This window comes from Dendrobates tinctorius, unplaced genomic scaffold (genome assembly GCF_039654945.1).
Source record: "Dendrobates tinctorius isolate UK_male_01 unplaced genomic scaffold, ASM3965494v1 ptg000064l, whole genome shotgun sequence".
In the NCBI taxonomy this organism is placed as follows: Eukaryota; Metazoa; Chordata; class Amphibia; order Anura; family Dendrobatidae; genus Dendrobates; species Dendrobates tinctorius.
The window spans coordinates 6,239,028-6,261,015 of NW_027361732.1; the positions used below are offsets into that span (position 1 = coordinate 6,239,028).

General features: G+C 47.3%; 1 protein-coding gene across 1 annotated transcript in view; it reads left to right on the top strand.

The window, feature by feature from the left end:
- Window positions 1–436: 436 nt before the first annotated feature.
- Window positions 437–21,988, top strand: part of CPB2 (carboxypeptidase B2) — a 76,032-nt gene continuing 54,480 nt past the window's right edge. Inside the window, exons 1-3 of the mRNA XM_073580264.1 lie at window positions 437–594; window positions 19,433–19,471; window positions 21,030–21,114. Of these exons, the coding sequence (XP_073436365.1) occupies window positions 527–594; window positions 19,433–19,471; window positions 21,030–21,114 (192 nt within the window). The 5' untranslated portion in view covers window positions 437–526. The remainder of the gene's footprint in view (window positions 595–19,432; window positions 19,472–21,029; window positions 21,115–21,988) is intronic.

Sequence of the window (21,988 nt, forward strand, 5' to 3'; positions counted from 1 at the left end):
GGTATTATTACTTTCTAGGAGCAAAATATGGACAGTTTTCTACGGCACTTGCGCAGGGCATTAATATTTTCTAACAGAGAATTTTACCATCTGGAGGACACAAAGGAGGCACGAAAAACAATGACAAGACTGCAGTTTTTTTCACTATTTCACTCTACTTAGAATTGTTTCCCCTTTTTTCAGTACATGATACAATAAAATCAATTGTGTCAATCTAAACTACAAATCGCCCCACAAAAATATATAAAAAAAATCTATGGCTCTTGGAAGAAGATGAGGAAAAAAACGAAACCACAAAAAGTAGAAAATTGGCCCCAAGGGGTAAAGAGTTATTAATTCTGAAAATCGGTGAAGCAATAATTTGAAAAGGAAGGTTTTCTAAAAGAAATGACTAGTGTAGCAATGTGGACACTAAGCTTTAAAGTTTAACTGAAGTGTAAACATCCAACAGTCCTGAACTGGAGGGTGAGTGAGATCTTCCAGCAATAGGGTTTCCGACCATAAACGTATTCACAGCTTGCTGGAAATGAAGACCTATTTATTATTATTTCTGTTGGGCTTTTTCCTTGAGAAGAACCATGTGGCCACTTTCAGGTAATATATAATAAAATTCTTTACACATTGCTACACAATGCCAGACAATCCAATAATTTGCAGTTTTTTAACCCACAGTTTTCTCAATTATTTGGAGAACTACAAAAAAAACTAAAACTATATAGTATAAGTTTCTTTATAATGGAAGTCACTGTTGAGGGAATCTAAATATATTTAAGTTCACATTGCCTACATTTTGACCTCTGAGGATAAAGAAATAAAATTAGAATTTGTCAGGTAGCAACAACCACACACGTAAAAGTACACATCTGACATAGCGTATTGGTATGAATAATATCGCAGAATATGGTGCCTGGTGTGAATGCTACACTTTCTAGCATACAAAGTACAAGAACAATCTCTATCCAGACAATGTGCCAGGGTGGCATTTTTTGAGACTACAAGGGTAAACAAGCTAATTGACTTAAAGGGGCTGCCCATTTTAAAATGTTATTGACCTATAAAAGTTATTGACCTATAAATAACAATCGCAGCTGCTAACCACCTTTCCTAAGTCCAGCACTGCCTCTCCGTCTCGTCTATGGTCTCTGTTGACAGGCTGCAGTGGTGACATCATGTCCAGAGTGCACATCATTGCTGAGCTGAAGTAGATGGTACAGTAAGATAGATGAGCCTAGTAATTGACTGCATTGCTCACTGGGCTGTAGCTGTGACATCACTGTTGCAGCCGGTCAAATAAGATCAGCCCAGCAACGGAGAGACAGAGCTGGATCTGGTAAAAGTCAATAACAGCTCTATTTGATACTTTATAGGTCTGTAACTCTATGGAAAAATTAGGTTTTAAAATGGTCAAGGCCTTCAAGGCTGCTCTGGATTACCAACCATGCTATAATTCAGAATCAGTGCAATATATGGGACAGTTTTTTCTAATAAAACATTATATATGTATTTGCAAAGTTGTTCAGTTTTTCATAGATTAAGGCCTGGATTCATCAAAGTGATTATGCCAGAATTCTTTGGAAAATTGACTTGAAAAATTGCTAAATGTTGTACATTTTGGCATTTTTACACAAATTTTGCCTAAATCCACCAAAATGGGGCAGGGCATGATGCCGCGGCTCATCGAATTCATGATGAGTTGTGGTGTACATAATGCTAGAAGTCTTACTCCAGTCTGTGACTGGAGTGAGATTTTGGGTGAGGAACATAGAAGTGCATGCCACTTGGGAGACTCTCCTGATTCATTAAGTGGGGTTTGCCTCATAATGAATCAGAAGCATATGACTCAGGCAAGCAATTGCGATGTTCATGCCGATTATGATGAATCTGGGCATAAATTTTTTATGTACAGAAACATTTGAAATGGTTGCCCTGGCCAATGGCCATTATCGTTCATTCTGCACTTACACTAGTTTTCATGTGACAAATATCCAAGGCATATAAATACATCTAGTGCTAGAGATCCCCAAATATAGTGATATGTAACACATTGTATGTGTGGAATGAACCACAATGAAAAAAGGCATTGCTGACGATAGACTAAGATGCCGATTAACCAAGACTGGTGTTATATATGACAAACTTGATGAGCAGTGGGCTGGAGTACAATATGCTAAATTCATAATTAGTTGTGTGTCTCTTAATGAATTTGGTGCATTTTTTTCAGCTGATGGGCACCACCGCAAGAGATGAATGCTGAGTGCCATAAATGCAAAAGTCACAGCTGAGGTGGTTAGTGACAGGCTTGGCTGGAGTGTCGCATGAATGATATATATCTGGTGATATGATATGTCGGAGCATGGCACAACTTGCTCCCTACAAAGCATTTTGTTATGATAGCAAATTCGCATTGCTGTGTAAAAGCATACACATACCAGTGGAATAAACTAAAAGAACCCAAACGTGCTATCACAGTAGCATGAGAATAGAAATTAAACTTATCTAAACATTAGATGAAGATTATGCAACTTCAGGAGCTAATTTTAGTCTGGGGGGTGTGCTAGATTGACTCACTCGGCTTCTTAAAGAGGTAATCAAAGGAACGCTTTACGTTTACATTTTCAACTGGGTTATTATATCTGTCATGATACCAGTGCTGGGTGAAAGGCACTTCTGGGGTTAATGTTTTGATCTCAGTGCAGACTCTTACCTGCACACCTGGGACCTATTATGGTGGCCTCTCATTGGTTCTGGGAACGCTTCTTATAGCCTCAGGAAGCTCCCATCCGCCGTCAGTTATACTTTCGCCCTTGGCATTGTGTGGTAACCCCTGAGTGTGTTTGTGCTGTGTTCTGGTTGCTTGATTCTCTGTGTACGACTCGGTCTGTTCTCTGGATATTGCTTTGGATTATGCTTGGTACCTTCTATGTCTGTTTGGTTTTGACTTCTGCTTTGCCCTGACTATCCATTCTGTCTCATCCCTGGTACTTTACTGATATCTCTGTGTATGACCTCCGTTTTGCCTGACTCTGAGTATTTCTGTATAGTGTCCTGCCATCTCTGAAAGCAGGATGCTAAGCCCCGCCCCCTTGCAGTCCCCCGCCCCCTTGCAGTCACAAGACCGTAGGTTCTGTGACTGCTTGCTAAACTCAGCGTCCACAGGTCCTGTGTATCTGTACTTTCCGGCTGTACCTGACCCCGGGCCCCCCTACAGTGCGGGTGAGTCCCTGCTCAGCGGAAGCTGCACGCCAGCGCTGACAGGATCCTGACAATATCGTACTGTATAAACCAGTGCAAGGTTAAGAAAAAAAAGTGGCCCTTCTGACATAATGGGAAAAATAAAATAGCATACAGTACAGTCAGTGGCGTAGCAACTGTTTGTGGCGCCCGGGGCGGTCGAAAAATTTGCCGCCCCTTTGGTCGTTGATAATTCGGAAGCATCCGAAGAGCCCACACTACACTCAAAGATCTAATTTTTAGTCTGCTACTAACTCTGCTATTATTTCTAAATTTCTAGACTTTCAACTTCTTGCAGTTCTCTATATATATGTATGTATTAGCTTGATGATGCTGGATGAAGACCTAATGGCTTTTTTTAATAATAATTTTTAATAATGTGACAGAAAAAAAACCAGAAAGTACAAATTATTTTGGCGGACAGGGGGCGGACACTGACAGCTTGGGGTCCCTGTGCAAGAAATGTGTCCGGGCCCCCCTCCTTTTATGGCGTCAAAGCTACGTGTGTGTGTGTATATATATATATAGATAGATAGATTATTGATATTATATAGCCACACACACACATACAGGTATATATTACATAGTCTCCTTTATTATGTATATTGCTGTCCCATACACAGTGCCTTCTCTTGTTATGTACAGTTCTGTCCCTTACATATTGGATTATATAGAGCCCTGTTTTTTATTACATACCGTCCTGTCTTGTTAGCTGTATAATGCAATGATGGCTGATGGAGCATGGGAAAGCTTCCTTTCTAATGGAGGAGCTGATGGACTGGTCGTCTGGTCACCGGCTCCTCGATCAGCAGTCATTTTATATCTAACAAGAGAGGGGACCATGTAATAAAAGAGGGCGCTGTGAATAACAAAAATAACAAAAATACACTATGTAAGAGACAGCACTATACATAACAGCAGAGGAAGCTATATAATAAGGGACGGCACCATATATAACTAGAGAGGATGGTAGGTAATAAGGGGCGGTGTTATACATAATAAAAGAGGAAACTATGTAACTAAGGATGGTGTTATACAGAATTAGTGAGTACACTATATACTAAGGGACTGTGTTAGACATAATAAACGATAATGTCTTCCTCCACCTCCCCCTGTTCCTAAGGCCATTATAAGTCCCCCTTCCTCCCATCCCAATCCCCCACACCCCTCATTGTCCTCCTCCCCTCGCATCCCATTATTGTCCTCTCCCCCACCTCCATCATTTTCTTCTCCACCACTATCTTTGCTTTCTCCCCCACCACTCCCATCATTGCCCATTCCACCACCTCCATCATTTCCTCCTCCTCCACCACCCCCATTTATTGCCCTTTCCACCACCACCATCATTGCATTCTCACCCACCACCCCATCATTGCCCTCTCGACCATCACCCCATCATTGTCTTCTCCCCATCACTGCCTTCTCCATCACCCCATCACTGTGCCTTCTCCCCATCACTCCCATCATTGCCTACTCCATCACCCCATCACTCCCATCATTGTCTGCTCCATCACCCCATCATTGCCTGCTTCATCACCCCCATCATTGCCTGCTCCATCACCCCATCACTGCCTTCTCCATCACCCCATCACTGCCTGCTTCATCACCCCATCACTCCCATCATTGTCTGCTCCATCACCCCATCACTGCCTGCTCCATCACTCCCATAATTGTCTGCTCCATCACCCCCATCATTGCCTGCTCCATCACCCCCATCACTCCCCTCATTGCCTGCTCCATCACCCCATCATTGCCTGCTCCATCACCCCCATCATTGCCTGCTCCATCACCCTATCACTGCCTTCTCCATCACCCCATCACTGCCTGCTCCATCACCCCCATCACTCCCCTCATTGCCTGCTCCATCACCCCATCATTGCCTGCTCCATCACCCCCATCATTGCCTGCTCCATCACCCCCATCACTCCCCTCATTGCCTGCTTCATCACCCCATCATTGCCTGCTCCATCACCCCATCACTGCCTGCTCCATCACCCCCATCACTCCCCTCATTGCCTGCTCCATCACCCCATCACTGCCTGCTCCATCACCCCCATCATTGTCTGCTCCATCACCCCATAATTGCCTGCTCCATCACCCCATCATTGCCTGCTCCATCACCCCCATCATTGCCTGCTCCATCACCCCCATCACTCCCCTCATTGCCTGCTTCATCACCCCATCATTGCCTGCTCCATCACCCCATCACTGCCTGCTCCATCACCCCCATCACTCCCCTCATTGCCTGCTCCATCACCCCATCACTGCCTGCTCCATCACCCCCATCATTGTCTGCTCCATCACCCCATAATTGCCTGCTCCATCACCCCATCATTGTCTGCTCCATCACTCCCCTCATTGCCTGCTCCATCACCCCATCATTGCCTGCTCCATCACCCCATCATTGCCTGCTCCATCACCCCATCATTGCCTGCTCCATCACCCCCATCATTGCCTGCTCCATCACTGCCTGCTCCATCACCCCATCATTGCCAGCTCCATCACCCCATCATTGCCTGCTCCATCACCCCATCATTGCCTGCTCCATCACCCCATCATTGCCTGCTCCATCACCCCATCATTGCCTGCTCCATCACCCCATCATTGTCTGCTCCATCACCCCATCATTGCCTTCTAGACCATCACTCCCATCATTGCCTGCTCCATCATACACACAGACACACACACACACACACACAGACATACATACATACATACACACAAGACACCACCTCTCTCCTCTCACCTGTCCGCAGCATCGCCCGCGCTTCCTCCCTCATACAGCAGCGGCCGCTGAATGATGACGTCACTCAGCGGCGCTCCTCTGTGTGAAACAGGAAGCGCGGCCTCCGGGCAGGAAGCAGGACGGACCATTGCCGCTCCGCTCCTGCTATTCACTCTTGCAGGCAGCGGAGCTGCCGTGATCGCATCGCTCCCTGCCCGCCGCTGCACTGCACTGCAGGGTGGAATTGCTGCTGCCGCGCCGCCCCCACACACATGCCGCCTGGGGCGGACCGCCCCCCCCGCCCCCCCCCCACGCTACGCCAGTCTGTGTGGCTATGGTGATTCGCCTGCTCAGGGAAAAAAAAACACACAATTCAATTCTCTTTAACATGAGCTCAACTCTTGAGATCTCCTCTCGAGACACACCGAACACTGAATGCGTCCAAATTCTCTATATTTACCTTCTGGACAACATCCTGGGGGTGGAGCTATGCTGAACAACCTCCCACCCACTCTTCAGATGTTCACAAAAACCCAGCCCTTAATATGGCCGATTAATCCCTCTCATGAAAAGTTGGCTTAAGCATTTTTCCACTTTCATATTACTGAAGCTAACATCCTCAGTGACACATATCTCCACCAGGTCAGATTACCAATAAACTAGCAGGATGCAGCAGACCCCCATGATAAAGATGCAAAATACTGATGCAGACAGCCACTCACAAACCTACCAATTCATGGAGGGGGTTGTTGTGTACTATTAAACATGCATCCAGATGGAACTTGTATAGGACGCCAGTCACACAGATACGTATGATGCACAGTGTCTGGCTTACAGCCTATTCATGATGCCCATACTATTAGATCTGGTGGGCTGTCCAGCACTATAAGTGCACCCCATAAGAACAGACACCCCAGTACACCCAACCAACAATAAAGGGCATGGCTGCATCCTACATAAAAATGGAAAAATTGCAATAATAAATATGAGTAACGTATAAGATAAATACATTGCGTGGGGTATTGGTCGATATTTTGGCAAAAATAAGTAAGCTCACAACCCCCGTCAAAGGTCCCAACACTTGCAAGTCCTAACAATAAAATTGAAAAATGGCTAACATAGAACAGCACAGGGGCAAAACACTGATGCAGAAAGCCACACACAAATCTATAAATTCATGGAGTGGCTGTGTAGTACTAAACATGCACCCAGATAGAGCTTGCATAGGACACCAGTCACACAGTGTGACGTTTCAGGCTAAATACGTCCAAGAGTGGACCCTCTGGGCCGTGGATCTGGAGCCCATGGGCCGAGCACACCAGGTGGAGACCGACCCCTATACAGGGATCGTTAGGGGCAGGACCGCAGGGGGCAGAACCGCGACAGCCGGTACCAAGAGGGACGGCTCGAAGGACAAGGCAGGACGGGAACCAGAGTACCAGGAGGGAATAACGGAGGGCACTAGGCAGAAGACCACAGGAGGGAGAATCGGAGCGGAAGGGACAAGGCAGAGACAGGCAGAAGGGAGCGGTGCAGGACACAAGGCTGGCCGAGGGAAACAGGGCAGGACAGAAGGCAGGCAGAGGAAAGTAGCACTAGACAAAAGGGCAGGCTGGGTTACTATAGAGAAGATATGCGGCCGGAGTGTGCAGGGTAGCCACACAATCACCAGGCGCCCTCCATATAGGGAGGACGCCTGATATATCCTGAGCCAGGAAGTACGTCCTGCAGCCCCGCCCCTCAGCGACGCCCCCCACTAGCGGAAGAGAGCGGGGGAACGCGCGCCCGCGACCTAAGGCCGGCGCGGGTACCCGCAGCAGGGCGGAGGGCAGAGCGGGCGTGCGCGAGGACAGGAGCGCGCAGGTGAGGAAACGCTGCGGCGGGCACCGCCGCTGAAGGGGCATCGGCGGGCACGGCCGCCGATGTCACAGTACCCCCCCCTTATGTCCTCCCCTTCTGAGGTTGGCCAGAAATCTTTTCATGATAAGGGGGGCATCTACATTCTCTCGAGGCTCCCAGGACCTCTCTTCGGGACCAAAACCCTTCCAGTCGATAAGAAAAAGAGTCTTTCCCTTGACCCTTTTTTTGGCCAAAATGTCCTTTACTTTGAAGACATCGTCCGAACCAATTGGAGAAGGAGGGGAAATGGAAGTTGGTTGGAACCGATTCAGAACCACAGGTTTAAGGAGCGAGACATGGAAGGCGTTAGGGACTCGGAGTGATGCCGGCAACCTCAATTTGTAGGCTACCTCATTAATGCGCCCAAGTACTTCAAAAGGCCCGATGTATCGAGGACTTAACTTGTAAGCAGGGACTTTTAGGCGGATATGTTTGGTCGAAAGCCAGACTTTGTCCCCGGGATGGTACGGGGGTAGATCCCTTCGTCTCTTGTCTGCGTGTCTCTTAATTCGGATGCTGGCCTCCTTGAGCGCCTCCCTGGTCTCCCTCCAGATCTGCGAAAATTCCTTGGCGAGAGTATCTGCTGCAGGAACTCCAGACGATGCGGAAAAGGGCAGCGGAACACCAGGATTTTGCCCAGTTACTACAAAGAACGGCGACTTGGCGGTTGATTCGCTGGGATGATTATTATGAGCGAATTCTGCCCAAGGTAGGAGAGAGACCCAATTATCCTGATGGGCGTTGGAAAAGTGGCGTAAGTAGGTAGTCAAGATTTGATTAATTCGTTCCACTTGGCCATTGGTTTGCGGATGGTACGCCGAGGAGAAGTCGAGAGACGTGCCCAGAAGCCGACAGAGAGCCCTCCAGAATCGGGAGGTAAACTGGACCCCCCCGATCAGACACAACTCGTTGAGGAAGACCATGCAGTCTGAAGATCTGGTGGATAAAGATCTCGGCCAACTTCGGAGCTGATGGCAGTCCGGACAAGGGAATGAAGTGGGCCATCTTGGAGAAGCGGTCTGCTACGACTAAGATGGTAGTACATCCAGCAGATTGAGGCAGATCAGTCACGAAATCCATTGCGATTTGCTGCCAAGGAGCCTCTGGCACAGGCAACGGGTGAAGGAGACCGGAGGGCAGAGTCCTCGGAACCTTGTTCTGAGCACAGGTCGTGCAGGAGGCTACAAAGTCCCTTACGTCTTGGTGGAGGGAGGGCCACCAATAATACCGTGAGAGAAGCAAAAGGGTCTTCTTAATTCCAACGTGCCCAGCAACCTTGGAGGAATGCCCCCAGCGCAGCACCTCCAGACGCTTGTTCTGAGGGATGAAGGTCTTGCCTGGTGGAGGAGTAGAGAATCTTACAGGAGCCATGGAGATAACTTTAGCCGGCTCGATAATATATGATGGATCCTCCTCCTTCTCAGGAGACTGCAAGGACCTGGAAAGTGCATCAGCCTTGATGTTCTTACTGCCGGGCCGAAAGTGGAGCTTAAACTCAAAACGGGAAAAATACAGGGCCCACCTGGCTTGTCTGGAGTTGAGTCTCTGGGCGGATTGCAGGTAGGCCAAATTTTTATGGTCCGTGAAGATAGTAAAGGGATGCACTGCCCCTTCGAGCAGGTATCGCCATTCTTCCAGCGCCATCTTAATGGCTAACAACTCCCGGTCCCCAATGGAGTAGTTGCACTCCGCAGGGGAAAAAGATTTGGAGAAGAACCCACAGGGAACTAGACGTCCGGATGGAGCCTGTTGGGAGAGGACTGCCCCAGCTCCAGTGGAGGAGGCATCTACTTATAGGATGAAGGGCCTACTGGCCACTGGACGGTGTAGGATCGGAGCAGAGGCAAAAGAGCGTTTCAGGGCAAGAAAGGCGTCCTCGGCTTCGGAAGACCAGCTGTTAGACTTCGTCCCTTTACGGGTCAGGAGCGTGATGGGCTTGGTAACTGTAGAAAAGTGGGGTACGAACTGTCGGTAATAGTTAGCGAAACCGAGGAAACGCTGGATGGCCTTTATGCCAACTGGACGGGGCCACTGGAGTACCGCGGAAAGCTTCTCCGGATCCATCTTTAGGACGGAATCTGTGATGATATATCCCAAGAAAGGTAACGCTGTTTGCTCGAAGAGGCATTTCTCAATCTTGGCGTAAAGATGATTCTCTCGAAGGTGCTGCAGGACCATGCGTACACTTCTCCGATGGGAGGACAGATCGGCCGAGAAAATGAGAATATCATCTAAGTATACCACCACGCAGGAATAGAGTAGGTCCCGGAATACCTCGTTTACGAATTCCTGAAACACCGCCGGAGCATTGCAGAGACCGAACGGCATGACTAAGTATTCATAATGGCCATCCCGGGTATTGAAGGCCGTCTTCCACTCGTCCCCTGCGCGGATTCGGATTAAGTTGTAAGCTCCCCGCAGATCCAACTTCGTGAAGATCCTGGCCCCCCTCAGCCGATCGAAGAGCTCTGGAATCAGCGGAAGCGGGTACCGGTTTTTAACAGTGATGTTGTTCAGGCCCCGGTAGTCAATACAGGGTCGCAGGGATCCATCTTTCTTCCGAACGAAGAAGAAACCCGCGCCCGCAGGGGACGAGGATTTCCGGATGAACCCCTTGGCCAGATTCTCCTGTATGTATTCCGTCATAGCCGTGGTATCTGCTGGGGATAGAGGATACGTTCTCCCTCTGGAAGGGGTGGCTCCGGGGATCAGGTCGATAGGGCAGTCATAGGAGCGATGTGGTGGCAAAGAGTCCGCCTCCCTTTTGCTGAATACATCGGCGTACGCGTGATACGGTGCGGGAAGGCCCGGAAGATCGGCTGGCTTCGACCATGGACGGGGACGAATGAGAGCCCGCAGACAGTGCTCCTGGCAGGAGTGCCCCCAACGGAGAACTTCCCCAGAGCGCCAGTCGATCACCGGCTCATGCAGTCTGAGCCAGGGTAACCCAAGAAGAACAGCGTGAGCTAATTGCGGCAGGACATAAAAGGCTATTCTCTCGAGGTGGAGTGCTCCGATTTGAAGAACTACTTCGACGGTAACCGTGGTGATGAGTCCGGGTAGAGGTTTACCATCGACGGAGGAAATTGCACGAGGGTTCCTCAGTACATTTACCGGGATCCGGAGTTTATCAACCTCCTCCTGGCGGATGAAATTACCAGCTGCACCCGAGTCCACATACGCCTCCACAGATCCACGCTCCTGACCTGCAATTATCAAAGCTGAAAGGGTAAGGGGGAGAGAGGAATCATGATCACCTAGGGGGTCCTCTCTTACCTGACCTAGGTGGAGGCATTTCCCGGTCTCTCTGGCCTCTCTGGACAAGTGCGCACAAAATGGTTGGCCCCTCCGCAGTACAGGCAGAGTCCATTGGTCATCCTCTCCCTGCGCCGCTGCTCGGACAGTCTGACACGATCAATCTGCATGGGCTCAGGAGCGGTGCTAACAGGAGATGCAGGGAAATGAGGGACAGGAGCCTGGTACAGCCTAAAGGGCCTTCTCTCCCTGGCCGCCTCTCGAGCGCGTTCTTGAAACCGCAGATCAATACGAGTGGCCAGAGAAATGAGATCCTCCAGGGTGGTGGGAGTGTCTCGCCCGGCAAGTTCATCCTTGATCTTACTGGAGAGGCCTCTCCAAAAGGCACCCACAAGAGCCTCATTGTTCCATCCCAGCTCAGAAGACAGGGTCCGAAAGCAGATGGCGTACTGCCCCACGGTAAGGGAACCCTGGCGGAGGTTAAAAAGAGCCTCCGTAGTGGACGCTAAACGACCCGGTTCATCGAATACCTTGCGAAAGGTTTCCAAGAAATTCTGGATGCTGGACACTACGGGGTCATCCCTCTCCCACAACGGATTCACCCAGGACAGGGCCTCACCCTCGAGATGGGACACAATGAACGCCACCTTGGCGCGGTCAGTAGGATACTGCAGGGGTGCCAGCTCAAAGTGCAGTCTGCACTGATTTAGAAAACCCCGACATAACTTAGGGTCTCCGCTGTACCTGGGGGGTTTACCCAGACGGGGAGATGGGGCTGAAACTACGTCCCGGAAAGGAGTTGGAGCGGCCGCAGAGGATTGCAGGGGAAGCAATCGATCATCCACGGATGCCATGTAACCTAAGATGTGGGATTGAGCGTCGCGCTGCTGCGCGAGCTCCTGCTGGAGGCTGGCCAGGAGGGGAGCGTGACCGGGGTCTGAGGTCTGCAGGGCGGATAGCCGGGTGTCCATTGACTTCATGAAGGACATTATCCGGGTCTGATTTTCTCGTAGGAAAAGCAGTTCCTTCTGTGTAGCGGCCGCGGCACCGGCGGGATCCATGGCCTGGTGATACTGTGACGTTTCAGGCTAAATACGTCCAAGAGTGGACCCTCTGGGCCGTGGATCTGGAGCCCCTGGGCCGAGCACATCAGGTGGAGACCGACCCCTATACAGGGATCGTTAGGGGCAGGACCGCAGGGGGCAGAACCGCGACAACCGGTACCAAGAGGGACGGCTCGAAGGACAAGGCAGGACGGGAACCAGAGTACCAGGAGGGAATAACGGAGGGCACTAGGCAGAAGACCACAGGAGGGAGAATCGGAGTGGAAGGGACAAGGCAGAGACAGGCAGAAGGGAGCGGAGCAGGACACAAGGCTGGCCGAGGGAAACAGGGCAGGACAGAAGGCAGGCAGAGGAAAGTAGCACTAGACAAAAGGGCAGGCTGGGTTACTATAGAGAAGATATGCGGCCGGAGTGTGCAGGGTAGCCATACAATCACCAGGCGCCCTCCATATAGGGAGGACGCCTGATATATCCTGAGCCAGGAAGTACGTCCTGCAGCCCCGCCCCTCAGTGACGCCCCCCACTAGCGGAAGAGAGCGGGGGAATGCGCGCCCGCGACCTAAGGCCGGCGCGGGTACCCGCAGCAGGGCGGAGGGCAGAGCGGGAGTGCGCGAGGACAGGAGCGCGCAGGTGAGGAAACGCTGCGGCGGGCACCGCCACTGAAGGGGCATCGGCAGGCAAGGCCGCCGATGTCACACACAGATATGTGTGATGCACAGGGATGACACCCATACTATTAGACCAGGTGGGCATGTCCAGCACTATATATGTGCACCCACAAGAGCAGACACCTCAGTACACTCAACAATAAAGAGCCTGGCTGCATCCTGAATAAAAATGAAAACATTTCAACAATAAAGATGAATAATGTATAAGATAAATACATTACACGGGGTATTAGTCGATATTTTGGCCAAAAGAGGTACGCTCGCAACCCAGGTCAAGGGTCTCTACTCTTGTGAGTCCTAACACTAAAATTGAAAATGGCTAACATAGAACAAACAGGTCTACTGCATCCTGCTAGTACATTGGTAATCTGTCTTAGTGTGGGTAAAGCTGTATCTTTTTTCTGTGATGTTTTTTGAAATTTTGTTCTATGTTAGCCTGTCTCAGATATGGAATATCAGCACTGGAATATCAGAATTCCAAATACAAAACTAGTGATCTACTACACCAAATTGAATACCAAAAGCATCAAATTCAGACTCTACATAGAATCATCTTCAACAAAGAACTTTCAATTACTGCAGTACGTATATGGCGAGAACAGAATCTAGCTTATTACATACATATGGGAACAAAACCTAGTTTGCTATATACAGTTGTGCTCAAAAGTTTACATACCCAGCAGAATTTTTGCTTTCTTGGCCTTTTTTCAGAGAATATGAATGATAACACCAAAACTTTTTCTCCGTTCATGGTTAGTGGTTGGGTGAAGCCATTTTTTGTCAAACTACTGTTTTCTCTTTTTAAATCATAATGGCAACCCAAAACATCCAAATGACCATGATCAAAAGTTCACATACCCTGGTGATTTTGGCCTGATAACATGCACAGAAGTTGACCCAAATGGGTTTAAATGGCTACTAAAGGTAACATCCTCACCTGTTAGGGACGGCGGAACGCACTAAATAATAAATAATAGTAAGTGCGTTCGCCGCCCGGGGTCCACCGTGCAGAGGTGTTACGCTGCTGCTACGTAATGGCAGACGCACAATATGGTGGTATAGCGCACGCGGGTTGAACGTCACCCGGTGTGCGCTGGGCGGTCTCTGTTACTTCACAGAGACGCCGAGGCGTTAAATACAAAGACCGAGCCTCTTGACATCACAGAACTCAGCGGAATGCACGCACAGTATATGGTCACAGGACTCAGGCCCAAGACCAGGGGTGGATTAAGGGTAGCCAGGGCACCAGGCTATTCAGACTCTGTGGACCCCCCCGGTCATGTGACGTGGTCATGCGACGGGGTCATCATATATCTGAAACAGATTATTCCAGAAAAATAGTTGCTGAGTGAAACTATAATCTGTCAAATATCCATTGATCTAATCAATTTACCCTTCAGTTAGGAAGAAAATTTTGATTTATATGAGGAAATGAGTGGGTGGAGCGGCGAGGCGTGGGCCTCACACTGCCCGTGGTAGGCCGGCACCGGTGGACGCCTGGCCAGGGCACAGGTTGTTGGTTTCCTCCTCGTCCCGCTCTGTGCTGTGGGCTGGAGCCGAGGTTGTTGTCGTTTTAGTCCCATCCCTGCACCGCCTCCTGGATACATGATGAACGGTGTAGGGATTCATGCTCTCAGGCACTAGAGCTCACACAGGCACTGGATTCGTGTGTCACAACAGTGTAGGGTATATTGAACTCCATAAACTTGTACAGTTCGGTAAATGAAAAACAGTCTTTTCAGGCAAAACCGGAATAACAAAAATCAGTCCTTTTACAATGAAGGCAAAATAACAGGGTCTCTCCCAGATGGCCACCACAGGCTCAGTCCTTGGTGCTCACACGCGGCTCGGCTAGCCCCGGCTGGGACACACAATCGGTGACACTTGCCACTCTCTGCACTAGGCCGCTGCAGTCTCTTCTGAGATTCTCGTCTATCTCTCCCTCGGCTGTGACCAGGAATCACACAGCCTGGATCTAGTCATGGCTGTGCAGGGGCAGCTGATCAGGATGTCACCCTGCCTGACTGAGGTCTCCTGTAATGGGTGTAATGACTGGTCAGAGTGTCAGTGTAATGTCAGCAGTCCCATGTAAGTGACTCAACAGGATGACCCTGGTACTGGCCCCACTGCCTCCTCCTCAGGCCCTATCCCCCCTCTCCATCATCTCCTCTATGGCCCCTCTCTCCAGGGCTGTCTTCTTGCTATGTGGCCCTGCTCTCTCCCATGTCCCCCCTCCTCAGGAGCGCCTCCTGTGTGGCCCCCAGCCCTCCTATATGGCCCTTCTCCTAAGGACTGGGCTTCGCCTACAGTTCTCCTCTCCGCCTCTGGGGGCGCCGCCTGACGTTCTTCTCTTCGTGCACAAGTGTCGCCCACTCTGATTGGTCGCCGCGCCGTCCCATGGTGGTGCAGGCTATATGGAGATATTCGGTGTAGCCCCCCCGGTCACCCTGCTGTCCCGGTGACCTAATCACGGTGGTGGCTCTGGGGCTTCCCCGGTGTTCGTAAGCCGATATATAGCAGAGAACTTTATGTCCTGGGAGGAGGGCAATCAGTGCATGGCAGTGTGACCCCGGCCCGAACGCCTCCCCGGGAGACGGCACAGGTCTGCGGCACCTAGGACAAAGGGGCACAGTGACTGGCAGCAGCCAGGCAGGAGGGCGCACAGGCTTCTCCTCAACAGCTGCTCTGTGCGGGATGCTGCAGCTCGGACTCTCCGGCTTCTGTCCCTTCAGCACCTACATTAAAGCGTTGTCATTAGGTGCAGACACTGGCTGTTGTGTGCAGCTCCCCCACAGGACTCTTCCACACCCGGTACGGAGGGGGCGTGCTGTACTTCTGCCACTCGTGTCTTCTCAGTGTGATATACCTGCTTCACATTTATTACAATAAGCCCTGTATTATTCAGGGATGTTTCTTCTGCTGTGAGGAGACCATTCCCCAGCGAGGAGTGCAGGCAAATAGCCTCAAGAAAAAGCTCCCCCCTACATTGCAGTGAGCAGATGGCACAGTCCACCACGAGCAGCAACACTGCAAACGAGGAGGGACAGAAATAATCAGATGGGAGAGAGCTGCACCTCAGGCTGAGGCCACTAGCCTAAAGAGATCTCCTGACTAAGACAGCTACAAGATGGAGGCTCTCCTGGACAGACACCTGGCTCCACTGTCCGGGACCTGAGCTCCAAAGATCAGTGGCGGATTATAATGGGGCAATTTACCCTGAGCTGGTGGGTCCCCCCACACCACTGGGCCCTGGGATACCGCCCAGATTGACCTCATTATAATCCGCCACTGCCCAAGACACAGGGTCAGCGTCCCTCTAGACCTACCGTGTATGCGGCGTCGCAACCGCGGACGCCAATAAGTACTGCTGACTGCAGCACGGCAACAGACACTGCCGCTATACGACAATGCCTGGTAGCAGGCACACTGTCGGACACTAGCACCGTGGATGATATGCACTGTGGCCTGTAGCTTGCCACTGACTGGCACTGACTCTATCACTAGTTCCCTATCCACACACGTAATATCAGAGGAAGGGGAATCTTAATGAGTCATTTGCAAGTCCATGCATCCATCATCATTCACACAGGTAGTAACTAGAGTCTATACTAGAGCTTGGCCGAGCAGCCATGCGAACCTTTTATAGCCGGGACCTTCCGGAAGCTTCCAGATCCCTGAGATGGACCAATCATATCTGGAGAAGGACCTGTGCATGTGACCCCCAATCTCCAATGGAAGATCGTCTCGTGAGCATGCTCAGTGGAGCAACGGAAGGACTAAGCCTCTAGAGTGGCTTGCTGCTGAGTAGCCTGCGTTGCTATTGCTAGCCCAGAGGTGGCAGCAACAGCCAGACCCACAGAGCTGGTCTGAGCAGAGCGTCGGGAACTACAGGGCTGCTGAGCAGGCTCCTCTGCGGTTGACGGAGAATGGGAGACCGCTGAATGCAAGGCACTGGATTCCCGCTGTGCAGCTGCAGGAACCTGATGCCTAACACTAACCTGTGACCTTTAAGGGCATAAATTAAAAGTCTGTAAATTGCAAAATTTTTGCCAAATTTCTGATTTATTGACAAATAAACAAAAGTCATATCAAATAAATTTTACCACTATCATGAAGTACAATATGTCATGAAAAAAACATACTAAGAATCAGTGGGATCCATTGAAGCGTTCCACAGTCATGATCTCATAAAGTGATAGTGGTCAGGAAGGTGAAAATAGGCTTCAGGGTGAAGGGGTTAATAAAGCTAAATAGAAGAAAAGAAAACTGGTGAATAGGTGGGGTTTGATTTTTTTTTTGCTTTATGTTATTTAGCCAGAAGGTGGCAGTACTTATCAAGAAGTACAAACAGTAGACTTTCCTATGCCGCACTTTACGTAAAGAAAATGTTCTCTTTTTATACAGTGCCTTGAAGAAGTATTCATATTCTGTGAACTTTTAAACAGTTTTTCACGTTATGTTTAAAAACTTAAATGTATTTTATTGGGATTTTATGTGACATTCCAACACAAAGCAGCAAGTATTTGTGAAGTGCAAACGAAATGGATCTGAAAATTGTGACGTGCATTTGTGTTCAGATCCTTGTAGTCTGATACCCCTAAATAAAATTCTGAGTGATCAATTGCCTCCAGAAGTCACATAATTAGTAAATTGAGTCCACGTATGTGTAATATATTCTCAGTATAACTACAGCTGTTCTGTGAAGGCATCAGAGGTTTGAGAACATTAGGGATCAAACAGAATCATGAAAGCCAAGGAACACACCAGACAGGTCAGGGATAAAGTTGTGAAGAAGAATAAAGTAGGGTTAGGTTGCAAAACAAAAATCCAAGTTCTGAACATCTCACGGAGCACTGTTCAAGGCATCATCCAAAAATGGAAAGAGTATGGCACATCAGCAATCCTAATAAGGCATGGCCGTCCACCTAAATGGACATCCCAAGTAAGGAGAGCACTAATTAGAGAACCAACCAAGAGGCTCATGGTCACTCTGGAGGAACTGCAGAGATCCACAGCTAAGGTAGGAGAACTTTTCCAAAGGATAACTTTTAGTCTTTTTCTCCTAAATATGGTTTTTATGGATGAGTGACAAAATGAAAGCCATTTTTGAAAGCAAATCATAAGAAGTCCTGTATGCAGTTTGCAAAAAGCCATGTAGGGGACACAGCTATCATGTGGAAGAAGGTGCTCTAGTCAGATGAGACCAAGGTGGAACTTTTTAGACTAAATGGAAAATTTTATATGTGGCTAAAACAAACACTGCATATCACTCTGAAAACACCATCCCCACCATCATACAAAGTGGTGTCAGTTTCACTCTGTGGGGATGCTTTTCTTCAGCAGGGTCAGGGAAGCTGGTCAGAGTTGATGCAAACATGGATGGAGCTAAATGCAGGGTAATTGTGGAGGAAAACTTGTTAGAGGCTACAAAAGACTTGAGGCTGGTTCACCTTCCAGAGGGACAACTACCCTAAACACACTGCAAAAGCTACAATGGTTTATGAGAAACATTCAACATAGAGATCCAGGACATCTATAACGTATCCATCTTTATTACAAAATGTTTAAAAAATATAAGGCAATAAAAGAATGGTGTGCCAAGTAAACCCTTCCACAAAATGAAGAGTCTCTTTTAGTCCATAATATTTTGTAATAAAGTTGGATGTGTTTTAGATGTGCTGCATCGCTATGTTGGACTTTTTTTTGTTAATGGTGGATAGGATTCCATGCACTTATTGAGGTAGGTGAGCTGGAATGCCCCTTTCTTTCTTAATGGAATGGTTTAGATTAAAGCATATTTATATGTTTTAATGTCTCAGTAAAAATCCAGACCTAAATCCCATTGTGAATTTGTGCCAAGACTTGACAATTACTGTTCAGAGATGCTCTCCATCCAATCTCACTGATCTAGAGTAGAGTAGAGCAAGTTTACAAAGGAGAAAAGGCAATTTCAGCTTCTAGATGTGAACAGCTGGCAGAGACATACGGCAAAAGGCTTGCAGCAATAATTGCAATGAAAGGTCCTACAAAGTTTTGACATGGGGGCCCTGAATACAAATGCACAATTTTTAGATTTATACTTTTAAAATATTGAGGACCACATATTATTATATTTGCAATTCACAAATAGTTGCTACATTGTGCTGTTATATCACATAAAATCCCAATAAAATACATTTAAGTTTTAAGTTGTAACATGAAAAAAATGTTTACAGGGGTTATGAATACTTTGTCCAGGCACTGCATGTGTAATACATTGTAAGACTATGTTCACATCAGCAGTCTGACATTCCGATAATCTGTTCGGTTTTTAGATTTGATTACTATGGGGTCTGTCTGCATTCTGGTATTTGTCAATTCTTACAAAGGAATAAAAAGCTCTGATTTTACTTTCACTTACATTTTAAAAACAAGGAACATAAAGGATCCATTTTTGACATTAATCTCATTTCTCTGTTCTTAAAATTGGAACAAATTTAATGTTAAAATGTATTCTATTTTTTTTTAATAAAGCACTTTCTTTCATTGAAAAGTTATGATTTTTATTTTTATCTGCATGGAATAACTGTAACATAAATTTATAATTTCAGATTTCCAGAAAGTCCAACAACACCGTCACCCGTGAAATCGTAAATATTGTGTTATTATTGTTTAATGGGGAATAAATACATTTTTAAATAGTGGTTGTTAGCCTAGGGCTACCGGATGCCTCAGAGCTGCATGAATCACATTCAAAATGCAACTCAGATGAGTTCCTATGAGAAAATAATTGCGACTGTTTTGACAACCACAAATGTGATTTTATGTTTCTAGCTTTTTCTTCATAGGGTACATAGATTTCAGTCACCAGACCTTGCCTGCACTAACGTTTAAGGCTATGGACTTCTTTGAAATGGAAAATAATGATTTTTACTCATGTTAGTGGTTTTCTTTAGTTATTAAAATTGCACTATAATTTAGTCTGAAATATAACATTTTCCATTAATTTTCAGACTCACAGACATTCAGTTTTCTACCTAATCCAAGCTTCACATTTTTCTCATGGGAGTGTCTTTCTCTGTAATACATGCTGAATGTGAGCTCTGATTGTATCCAGGCTGCCACTAACCTCATTTGCTTTCATTTATCCGCAAAGCTTTAATACTTTACTTATTTCCTCTCTCGGTGTTTTCCTCCTTGTCTATAGCCTGTTTTCTCTGCTTTACGTAAATCATTAGATGTTCCCCCTCATGCACAGCAGAAAAAGATACTAATCTTTTAGTGGTTTTGTTCCTGATTCTGACAGCTCAATCTGCTCTCTCCCTCTCTTTTCTCAGTGTTAGAGATAGCAGGAGGGGGAAAGCAGACAGGGAGTTCAGAAATACAAAGAGCTCTGACCAAAAAAAAATTTTTGACAATCACTTGTCAACATAGAGGATTTACATACAGTCTGCAGCAGCAAAATGGTAGACAGTTTTTAATGAAGACTACTTAGAAAGTTTCTTAACATTGCAATTAGGAAATAATAAAAAAAATTAAGTGCAAAGGTGTACATAGACTTTAAAGCTGTTGATTAGTTTACGATCCATATCTGCTCTGTAAATATGTTGTTTCTATAGTTTTTGCACTTTTGGAATTAAATTACGTGTCATCTCATGATCTCTTACAGTGAGGTTAAGAAGTCACGCTTGCATGGATATGCCATAAAAGTCTGAGATTATATCAACCCTTAAGGCCATGTTCCCACGTTCAGCATTTGGTCAGTACTTTACCTCAGTATTTGTAAGCCAAAACCAGGAGTGGGACAATCAGAGGAAAAGTATAATAGAAACACGTCACCACTTCTGTATTTATCACCCACTCCTGGATTTAGCTTACACATACTGAGATAAAATACTGACCAAATACTGAACGTGTGAATGTGACCTTGAAAGGAGAATTCTGGTACTTAAAGAAGCAACACGCAAATGGACCAATTGATCAGCTTTTTATAGAAATATGGCATAAAAATGCTCAAAATGTTGCAACTTTTTGTGCAACTACCTGTTTTTGGCAAAATTTCAAGTAAAGATTAAGCATTGTTTTAGCACAATAGAAGAAGCAATTGCAAAGCTAGAGACTTATTATAAAGGAATTGTTTCTATTACTACATGCATTAATACTGGTGCATTTATGTTTATATATATGTGTGTATTTTTTTTATTTCAGCCAGGACCAGGTGATATATGTTCTACCACGTAGTGACCGCCAGGCTTTGGTTCTTCAAAATATCACCTCCTCATTCGATGAGATGGTAATAAGATATTTTTCTTGCCCAAAATGATTAATAATATATCAATAGCCATTCAGCCTTGAGGACTTACAAGACATCTGAGTCTAAGCCTCAGACTGGCATAAGCTACTTATGAAAGAGAACCTGTGAGTCCATTTATGCTGCTCACTCCACGCCATTGGTTGTCAGTTTTATTCCTATGCAGACTAAGGGCCAATTCTCACATACCATTTTCATGTATGTGTTCTGTGCATTATTTTATGGAACAAACATAGACACATCTACTACATAATCATCTAATTCTGTCTATTTGTCTGTAACGGAAATCCCGCGTTGCTGATTGGTCGCGGCCGGCCAGGCGCAACCAATCAGTGACTACGAACGACATACGCCCCCCCGCCAGGAGATCTGCGGCGGAGAGATAGAGAGAGAGATTCTAGAATACCCAATGCGCTAGAATCGGGCCACCATCTAGTCACATCATAAAGTTGTAAGGTGTGAGGATGCATTTACCGGTATATTATGCAGGGTACAGAGTTAAATGACCAACGACAGATAACATATTTGCTGGTCAGCAGGCAACTAATAACCTATTTATTTCCACAGGCAGACAGTGCTTCAAATGTGCTCTGAATTATCTGTAAAGCCCCCGTTACACACAGCAAGATCGCTAGCGAGATCGCTAAAGCGACAACGATTTTGTGACGCAACAGCTACATTGGCAGCGATCTCGCCTAGTGTGACACGCGGCAACGACCGGCGTCCTGCTGCGATGTTGCTGATCGTGCTCGAACGTCCAGGATCATTTTTTGATAGCTGGCATCCCGCTGACCAGCATGCATCTCTGTGTTTGACGCCCTTTATCAACAAGCAGCGACCTCGTTGGCGACTCCGA